The sequence below is a fragment of the Gavialis gangeticus genome, unplaced genomic scaffold, assembly GCF_001723915.1.
Source record: "Gavialis gangeticus isolate Ggan-Ray unplaced genomic scaffold, GavGan_comp1, whole genome shotgun sequence".
NCBI classification, from domain to species: Eukaryota; Metazoa; Chordata; order Crocodylia; family Gavialidae; genus Gavialis; species Gavialis gangeticus.
The window spans coordinates 6,105,231-6,115,552 of record NW_017729029.1 but is presented as its reverse complement, the minus strand read 5'-3'; the positions used below and the strand labels follow the sequence as shown (position 1 = coordinate 6,115,552).

Here is a 10,322-nt window from a genome sequence, read left to right as displayed (position 1 = left end):
GACAAAAAGGAAAAGACCTTTCCCCCCCCCCCCCCCCCCAATGTAATTTTCCTCTTGTTTTTGTATTTTAGGTCAGGCACATTCTGTGTGAAAAGCACAGCAAAATTATGGGTGCCATGGAGAAGCTGAAGTCTGGAGTGCGTTTCAGTGATGTAGCTTCACAATTCAGTGAAGATAAAGCCAGACAAGGGGTATATATTGACAGCACTCTTAGGTTGCCTGCCTAATAATAGAGAGACAGCAAGGTTTAGTGCAGGGGTTCTCAGTCAGGGTGCTGTGAGACCTTTTCAAGGGTGCTGTACCACTGCAGTCAGGTGGGAGTGCCGTGGGAGTCTGTTTGCATGAAATGCTGTGCAGGGCTGCACTGGGAAACAGCTGTGGAAGAAGGAGGGCATGTTAGTGAAGCCCAGCCTGCCTGAAGGTCCCAGTGGCATAACTGGGAGGAATAGGAGGGCACAAGGCCCAGGTGCTGAATAGGTGGAGGTGCCTCCCAGGTTCCCTCTGGCTACTTGTGCCCAGGACCAGCATTTCCCAAACCTGGTAGATACTCTTGTGCCTCGCCTTCTACCTTCTGTTTGCTCCATGTAGCTCACTAACCACTGCTGTTGTCTAAGGGAACCTGTAGCAAGGGTAAGCAATAGCTGTAATAGGGACTGTAAAAGTAATACTGGGCACATCAGGAGCTGAGGAGGCAGCAAGCACCTTGGATGTTGTGGAGGGCTTGAAAAGAAAGGCATAAAGCAGGGCAGAGGAGAACACGCTGGGGCCAACTGCACCACAGCTGGTGGAGGGGGACCCATGGGGGGAGTTAGATGCACACTAGGTTTGACAAACTGTCCCAGGGTACAAACCCTACTAGTGAGGTCTCTGGAAAGTTGGACAGCATACTGTAAAAGTAATACTGGGCACATCAGGAGCTGAGGAGGCAGCAAGCAGCTTGGATGTTGTGGAGGGCTTGAAAAGAAAGGCATAAAGCTTCTGGGCTCAACTGGGGAAAATGGTGCTGCTCCAGACTGGGGGCTGGGCTCCAACCTTCTTCCAGGGTGTTGTGGGCTGCCGGGTAGGCAAGGACCATTGGGAAACAGAGTTTGGACACCTCCAGAGCAGCAAGCACTGGCTGAGGCCACATGAATCCCATTTCCTTGCTTGCTGCCAGAGCAGCCTTCACTTTGCCTGTGCCATCTTCCCATCACTTAAGAATCCCATGGTACCCTCGAGGTCAAATCTTGAGCCCCCAGGCAGGTCTGGTGAAGGAGGTACCTGCTGCCTTCTGTTCTTGCAGTGTGTTAGGGCAGGGGCTGTCTCTCTCCATGGCTATGTCTACAGCTGACATAATGGATGCCAGATATATGTATGCAACCATTTACACACTATAATAAATACATTTCTTTTTTGAAATAGGGTGCCATTAAATGCAGAACAGTTACAGAGGCAGCCTTTAGTCTAAAAAGGTTGAGAACTTTGCCATTACTGTTGGGGCTGTGTTTTGGGTGAGCTTGCTGTAGCAGACCTGTTGCTGTTGGGAGGGAAGTATTCCTTAGGAGCCCTTGGAAAGGCCTATTATTCATTCAAATGGTGCGTAACTCTGCTCTGGAACTAACCATCTCCATTGCAAGAGGGCAGTTGCTTTCAAAGGAGCAGTTGTGTACTGTTAGAGGGGAAGGGAAGGTGAGAATTGATTTACACCCAGTTCTTTCTTGATATGAAAAATAGGGTAAGATAGTTTCCCTAGCATAGTGGGGGGCCAACCTTTTTGGCAGGCTAATCCAAGCTAAACTAAGCCCCACCCCCAAGTGCCTTTTCCGTGTCTGATTTGTTACCCCACTTTCTGTTCCTCTGCTGCCATGTTCCTTGCTCCCTCCCTGGTCTGCTATGTCCTGCACAAAGGCTGCCCATACCACTTGTGGCACACATGCCACAGGTTGGCCACACCTGCCCCAGCACATCATCCCCATATTTCATTCACTTTGCTGCAGTGATGAACAGCAGCTGAGTTTGAAGTTGCAAACACTAAACAGAAGGGCCTGTCTGAGGAAGTGGAGGGGGAGAAGGATACCTGCTGTCTACACTGCAGCTCTGTTGGTAGGTTTTGAAATTAGATTCTTTAACTTTGACATCTTGATTCTCTTTTTTAGGGAGACTTGGGTTGGATGACAAGAGGCTCCATGGTGGGGCCTTTCCAGGAAGCAGCATTTGCCTTGCCAGTCAGCAGTATGGACAAACCTATGTACACAGACCCTCCTGTCAAAACAAAATTTGGATACCATATCATCATGGTTGAAGGGAGAAAATAAATCATGCAAAGCACTGAACAGTTTTGAAACCTACTGGTTTAGACACTGAACAGGAACTTTCCAGGTGAATTAGTCTTGCCCAGCCTTGGGAACAGGCAACATATATATTTACACATGGTGGGAGAGTCTATTTAAACTACTTTTTTTTTTTTACAGTTTCACCTCAAATAACAGGTCATAGTGTTAGCAGGGATAGGACCCAACAGCACATTCTAGATAAAAGGTCAGGTGAAGGTCTTTAGGTAATTGTTGAACTCTGCTTAGACATGAGATTCCTGCCCTGTGGGAGGGCAGGAATGGATCACAGGTCCATTTGGGTGCAGAGGACCAGAAGTTCCAATTTCCTGCAAGGTATTGGGTTCCCAAAGTGCAACACAATCAGTCTAGAACAAAATTATTTTAGAAGAATAGTTAACAACAGAAAATAGTGCTGGAATGGAAGGGACCTCAGGACTTCATATAGTCTAACCCTCTGTTCAGGGCAGACTTATTCCTGTCTAAACCATCCCAGCTAAGCTAATTAAACAGATGGAGAAAAACACAGTTGCATTGACCTTGAAACAAAGGGACTTTCATCCGCATTGAATAGCACATGGGATATTCATTATGAGACATTTCTTCTGAGGGGAGATGTTAAATGGCAGAACATGCCAATAACACCTCCTTGCATATGGAGGGAGTTAAAAAGGAGCCTTTCTGCAGCTCCTACTCTGTTCTCCATAAGATAACAGAAGGTTACATAGTGAGTTAAGAGGTAAAGGTGCTGGTTTCTAAGGAGCCTATGCCATTGCTGAAGCTGTTGCAGGTTCTCTTGCCAGTTGGGAGTAGCTGCCAGCAAACAAACAGCAAGGTTTTCTTGGAAAATGTCCTTCTAGTAAGGGAGTTGGGTAAAACTGGTGAAGCTAAAAGCATTGGTCCTTATACGCATGACATAGAGGTGTTCCAATTGGCGGTCTAATGACTTGTGTTAACAGGAGTTGTAACACCTCAGGTATAAGAGTTTGCAGGTTTATCTTAGATAGCCTCTGACTGACAATGCCTGGAAACAGCAATCATGATGCCTTTCATTCACCTCGGTGGCAACTGGTCAGTTAGGCAATACCTTTGGAAACCACATCTAAACATTTCAAAACATCAATAAAAGCTAGGTACCAAATGGCAGAGTCTTATTAATTCCGAGGAAAGGCCTCAGCACTTAGAGGAATGGGATGTGTGTGGGGCCCTTTGTAGCTGCCTATACAGAACAGGCAGCAGTTATTGAGAGCTGCAGTTTGTTGTAGGGCAAGCTTTACACCAAGCTAGGCTCTTTGCTCTAACACGGACTAGCTCCTTCCCCCATTACAGTCAATCCATAGCTGTGCCTGTATTCAAGTGTGCCTCACAAAGCTTCCATTTTAACTTAAAATTGGATGTAATGCATGATCTTGGGCTCCCTGAGTAATGCAGTCCTTTTATACCACATAAACCTTTCTACCCAAACCTCCCTCACCCCAATTGGAGTGGTTTAAGTGGGGGAACTGATTTTTTTTGCCAAGAATAGAAGCACACCATTTTGATTCCTGCTTGCAGCAGACATGGCATTTCTATTCAGGCAACCGAGGGAGTCAGATGATTTAATGGCTTCCTTTTAGCAACTGTGATGCAAACAACAATCACCTCTCCCTTTTTTAATGGTCTTGATGTTGCACTAATCAAGCTAACCTTCCTTCAGGCAATTTTATTGTCTTGCAGCTACTCCTGCTCGCTCTCTTATTTCATAGTCTTGCAGGCTGTTTTTTCTGCTCTTTTCAAAATTGTAGATCCACTCATGGAGACCAGTTTTCAGCAGTAGCTAGCATTATCAGCTTTTGGTTAAGCAGGAATGGGAGGTAGATTAAGCTGAAAGTTAGGTTCCGTCCTTGCTCTACGCAGCCGTAACTTTGGAAAAATAGGTTTTTTTGGTCTGCCTTCCCCAAAACAAGATGCGTGTATTATATGCAAGAGAAGATGGTAGCAACAACTTTTTTTATGCGCTTTCTGTCTTTGACTCTAAACTAGCATTTATTTCTGTATGCCTTCCCTTGCTCAGTTTAAGTTTTAGATACTTTATTGGTCAGAAGAGATGCTGAGCTCAAGCAAGACAAATAAAAGAGTTTAGTTAACTGGTTTTCTTTTCAAATAAATAGAGAACTTGGGTATCTAAACATGAGATGTCAAATGGAATGGACACAGTCTTTCCAGATTACGAGTGGCAAAATAAGTGAAAGTTTGCAGCCATTTTGGTTCTCTCTTCCCAAACCTCCATAGGGGAACAATGAGCCAAGTATACTATCAGCATTGCTCTCAACATTGTGAACTGGAAGCAAGAGAGAGAGTAGTCTGCATTCTGAGAGATCCATCTGATACATGAAAAGCCATGGCACGATATCTTATCAGGCAGTACTCGAGACTTTGTTGTGTGCTTCAAAATAGGCAGACTGGCTCAATGGGTATCTTTCAGACAGCTACTTGGAAGAACTGTCAGGGATACATAGGTCTGATCCAGAACACACTTAGCACACCAACTATATTGATTCAACGTAAAGCACAACCACTTCCACTCAGAAATACAGCCAGAAGATGAGACAGTGGCACCTTTTAATTGCACTGTAGTTAGAATACTTGCCCACCAAATGGAAAGCCTGAACTCAGCTAAGGAGGGGCAGGGGGGTCAAATCCACAATTCCCATTTCACAGCAGAGTGGCCTCACCAACATAGCGTCATAGCAATGATTTTCAACCTATGGTCTGCAGACTGTGCAAGGGATCTGTGAAATGGCTACAGTAAAAAAAAGTGAATACCCATACTTACAATTCAAAGTGGTCTGCATCTCCATTTGAAATTTAGGAGCCCACAAATGAAGAAATATATATATAAAAAACCACTGCACTAATCAGCTAGACTGGGTTTGAGAGCACTCACCATCCCTCCTAGTGAACCTGGTCCACAGTATGAAAAAGCAGGCAAAATTCATGGGGCCAGAGAGAGGAAGTGAGAAGGAATCTGACTCTAGCCTACAATCCTGGCCACTTTAGTCCCTGCTCCCAGCATAACTAATCTAATTTGCATTAGCCTCACTGCATAGAATGCATAAATGTTGTTGGACTAGAACAAAGAACCCCCTCTACCCCCAGGCAGGAAATACTCTCCCTCAGTGGGTGACAGGCTCACTCTCTACCATTCCTTTTTTTGCATTGTAGCTCAGTTTTAACTGGAGAGAGAAGTGCTCTCATTCCAGCTAGTTGTATGGATGAGCACTCTCCTTGGAGATGAGAGGGACGCAAATTAGAACCTCATCAGGCTCTGGATGACCTTGAGCTCAAGCCTGCCATTTCCTGGACAACCACTCTTAAGTGTTAGGCATTATACGAAGCTATGTAGGCAGCACCACTTCATTCTCTAGTCACAGTTTTAGAAAAGTGAACAAAATCATCCCCATCCAAAGGAATAGTTTAGACATTGAAATGTAGGAGGGGGATTGGGACTATGAACCCCAGTTTCACATTGGTGGCTCAACTCATGGGCAGCAGGTAACCAGATCCAGGAATTCAGCATCCCTCTCCCTAAGCAGTTCTCTTGGCTGCCTCTTCACCCCTCCACCACACTAGGTGTTATGAATTCCATTCAGACACAGAAGTTTGGGCATCTAATTGATCATGTGAATTCTAATCTTGGGACTAGCTACCATGCTTAAGCAAAGCCACAAAGGAATCTAGATATAGAAAGGATGGATTACTTAATATGCTAGTTCAAGGGCTCTGAAATGAGTGCAAGTGTATAGGCTAACAACAGAACAGCTGCCACATATTTCCAGCACCAAACATTTTCCCCATGAGTAAGAAGTCCCCTTGAGCCCAAATGAACGGAAAATAAGATGCCCACGCAAAAGCTTGAAGACAAAAAAGTCTGAAGCCCAGAGATTCAAGTTAGTTTTATTTTTCAGCATATTTACACAGGAAGGGAGAGAATGTCATTCCCTCCCCCTTTAAACAGTCTTTTGAAGAGTCAGCTATCACAAGCTCCCCTTCATTTTAAATAGCTGCTTAAATGTCTGGGAAGGAAAAAAAGGAAGTGGGAAAGGGAGCCAATTAGATAGTGGTGGAAAGGAATTGGAACAATTTGAAAATAAAGTTGCAGAATGGATATACACTCAGATTTTAAGAGCTTGTTTTAAGAACTAATTAATTAAAAGGTACAATTAAAATCTCATTTCTGTGAGAGCTGTTTATACAGATTTAAAGTGGTGACCATGAGTTCAAGATCTCCTTTTTTTATGTCAAGAGCTTGCAGAAAACAGTTCAGTGCATCCTGTAGTTTTCCGTCTTCTTTTAGTTTCTTTCCACATTCTACTAGGGTATCATAATTGTCTGAGGCAGAAAGGACATTCAGTTTACTCTGAATCTTCTCTTTCTGGGATGCACTTCCATGTGAGAAGCAGTCCATTTGCTCACCAGACAGAAGTTCAGGGTCATCTGTAGATTCCTCTTGTGATTCTTCCTCTCTATCATCCAAATAGTCAATGCTATCCTCTGTATTGAGCATTTCCCCTGCAGGTTCATCTTCCATTTCCAAAGACTGTGTGCTGTGCTCTTCAGCTTCTCCCAACACATACCCTTCTTTTTCATCAGAATCCTCTGCATCATCGCTAGTTCCCATAGTTTCTTCAACATCTTCCACCTGATCTAGCACCATGTTGAGAAGGGATCCTTTAGAAGCTGTAGACTTGTTCCCACTACCAGTAATTCTTGGGGAAAACAAAGCATCTGCTAAAGATACCCCACATTTAGGAGTAGATGCACCGATTACTTGAGAGGAACATAAAAAGCTGTTTATGGGACTGTGTGTGTTTGGAGGCATATTTTCATCCAGTATTTCAACGGAATTATTTTCGTCCTCACTCCCAGAAGACAGCTTCCTAGCATGCTTCTTCTTGACAACAGCAATGATATTATCACTTTCTACAGAAGCTTCACCCCCCGACAGAGAATAATTGAGATTGTCTTCAGTTATATTACAGGAAGTGCCACTATAACATTCTTTTTCTTGAAAATTTGTTACAAAATTGTTACTGCTTTTTACTTCGTATTGAGAGCCTGTATTTTCTGTGTTGTCTGGCATTTCTTCTCCTGAAGCATTTTGCTGTCCATGTTCAGACTCTTCCAGAACAAGATTAAAGTCAGCCTGATACTGGGAAGATGCAACAGATATATCCTGCAAACTGATTTCACTTACATGAGATTGCTGGAGTCTATAAGGGGGTTCTGCACTGGCAACCAAAACACTATCAGATGCCATACCAAGAACTAGCTTAGGAGTTTCACTCCTGTCAGCAAGAAGATCAAGAGACTTTTCTCTCTCTCTCTCTTTTTTACAGTCAAAGACCGATTCATTTAATGACTGCTGTGAGTGTAATGAAGATGTCATTTGAACATCATTTAAGCAGTCTAAGTTTATAAGTGAAGTAGAAAAACATTCTCTTGATTTAAAACTAGCACTTTCTTTGTCAGCAAGATATGATACAAAACTTGGATCAAATTTTTGTTCAGATGATTCTTGCACACATGATTGTTCCACTACTTTACTGCTAGTAAGCACCTCATTAATAACTATACTAGATACCTCCTGTGCCAGTTTATCTTCACTCAAGTCTTCAGTAGCCCAACTTGTCCTTCTAGATTTATTAGCAGCTTCATCTTCTGTAAGATCAATATGATCTGCAGGTTCAACTAATACTGGTGGTGGTATGAAGCAATTTTTGTTGTTCAACTCTGGTGAATTTTTTTGTGGTTTGGAAGAAAGTTCTGGTAGTCTTGACCATGCGTTTTCAATATTGGTTTCAAGTCTCCCTATTCGGTCTTTGAGCTGAGATTCTGACTGGACCAGCTCTTGAGCTTTTTGTACTCTTTCCTGAATATACTGATAAGCTTCTTGATTCTCAGCCTGCTCTTCATGAGCTGTCTCTTGTGTATACATCAAGTCATGATCTGAAATACCAAATATTTCTAGGGAGTACAGATAAGCAATATGTTCATCCAGGTTCAAGTCACTCTTTCTCTGGTTGGCATGCAAGGACTGTAGTTGAACCTGTGTTGCAGAGATTCTGGTATTTTCCAATGTAAAAAGTTCCCTTAACTCCTGTTTAGTGAAATATCTAAAAGGGTTCTTTGTGTCACCAGTAGTTTGTCTTATTAAAGAGTCCTTGAAAACTTGCCGCCTATATATTTTCTCTTCTACAGTGCTGCAAGTAATCAACCTGTAGATTACTACATTTTCTTTTTGTCCAATCCTGTAAACTCTGTCCACAGCTTGGGCATCTGTAGCTGGATTCCAACTGGGATCAAAGATCACCACTCTGTTTGCTGCTGTTAAGGTTATGCCAACACCACCTACTTGGGTGGTAAGTAAAAAAACAGAATAGTCTTTATTACTTTGAAACATGCTAATCCTTTTCTCCCGTTCTGCTACATGGGATACCTTCCCATCAAGGCGCATGATCTTGAAATGCTTTCGAGTTAAAATACACTCTATGATATCCAGCATTTTTCTTGATTGGGAAAATACCAGTGTTCTGTGCCCCTCCTTTCGCAGTCTTTCCAAGAGCCCTATGAGGAACACCAATTTCCCAGACTCTTGGATCAGAGCCTCAGTGGAAACATGATTAATTTTATTACCTCCTGAAAACATGCCTTCTTCATTCTCATCATCCTGCTCAGAATAATGGTCTCCTAACCCAAGCTGACTACATGCTCGTGCAGGCAATAGCCTAGGATGATCACATAGCTTCTTTAACACTGTCAGCTCAGATAAGGGTGACCGGGTTGTCAATAATAGTTCCTTCAGTTGATCCAAAGAGAGAAAGTTCCTATATATTTCTTCCTGCACTGGTGCCAAATACACCCATACAACGAAATCATTTTTCCTGGAGAGAGAGGGCATTACAGGAGCCATGTTCTCACTTTTCTGTTCAGGAAAATGTATTTCTTGTTGGTCAGACTTGTGTTTCTTCTGCAACTCTTCTTTAGTCCTCCGGAGAAAATATGGTTTTATAAGGGACATTAGATTTTCAGATATTTTAAGTCCAAGAGCTCTTTCTCCCGGCGTCGCATCCTTCTCCCTTGCTCTTGTGATAGGATTCTCATATTCCATTTTAAAGGTCTTTGCTGTTCCTAGGAGAGAGCCCTGACATGCAAAATCAAAGAGAGACCACATCTCACGCAGATTATTTTGGACTGGCGTCCCTGTGAGGAGGATGCGATTTTTGGCAGGAATAAGGTGAACACATTTTGTGGTTTTAGTAGATGGGGTCTTAATCTTATGTGCTTCGTCAAGAATCACGTAGTCCCAGACCAGGCTGTTGTCAGCCGTACACAGCTGCTGCCAGTTGTTAATCAGCATCTTGTAGGTGGTAATGAGGACACCCGTCTTTCTCCGGATTCTCTCCAAGTTTCTGATCTGCTCTGTCTTGCTGACTCCGTGAAACTCTTTCACCCTCATCCCTGGAGTCCACCTGGCAAACTCCTTCAGCCAACTGCTGATCAGGGTGGTGGGCACCACCAGCAGCACAAACTGGATGAGCTCAGAGTCAAACATACCAGAAAGCAAAGCAATGATCTGAATGGTTTTGCCCAGGCCCATGTCGTCAGCCAGGATACCCCCCCGCCGGCCCTCACGGTACAGGCGGTAGAGGAAGGCCACACCCTGGCGCTGGTGCTCAAACAGCTTGTCGTGCAGCTCCCCAAACAGCATGAGGCCGCTGCCGCACACATCCACAAACCGCTCCTCCTCCTCCGGTTCCTGTGCGGGGGCCAGCGCCAGCTCTGCCAGCGCCTCCTGCAGCCTCTGTATCCGGCCCCGCAGCCTGTCGCTGGGGTGCAGCTCATGGGCAGAGCTGAAAAGCTTCAGGGAGGCCTCCAGGTTCCCGCCGCGCGCCTCCTCCTTGGCTCGACTCACCAACCTGCCGCACACAGACGGTCTCAGCAGGGCGGCCCGACCCGACCCGGCCCGGCCCG

The 10,322-nt window shown here is 44.3% G+C and overlaps 2 protein-coding genes across 2 annotated transcripts in view; one reads left to right on the top strand and one right to left on the bottom strand.

The window, feature by feature from the left end:
- Window positions 1-4,032, top strand: part of PIN4 (peptidylprolyl cis/trans isomerase, NIMA-interacting 4) — a 6,021-nt gene extending 1,989 nt beyond the window's left edge. Inside the window, exons 2-3 of the mRNA XM_019521001.1 lie at window positions 72-191; window positions 2,136-4,032. Of these exons, the coding sequence (XP_019376546.1) occupies window positions 72-191; window positions 2,136-2,294 (279 nt within the window). The 3' untranslated portion in view covers window positions 2,295-4,032. The remainder of the gene's footprint in view (window positions 1-71; window positions 192-2,135) is intronic.
- A 2,186-nt stretch (window positions 4,033-6,218) lies between these two features.
- The window catches only part of ERCC6L (ERCC excision repair 6 like, spindle assembly checkpoint helicase), a 4,668-nt gene continuing 564 nt past the window's right edge, over window positions 6,219-10,322 (bottom strand). Inside the window, exon 2 of the mRNA XM_019521160.1 lies at window positions 6,219-10,267. Coding sequence (XP_019376705.1) covers window positions 6,520-10,267 — 3,748 coding nt within the window. The 3' untranslated portion in view covers window positions 6,219-6,519. The remainder of the gene's footprint in view (window positions 10,268-10,322) is intronic.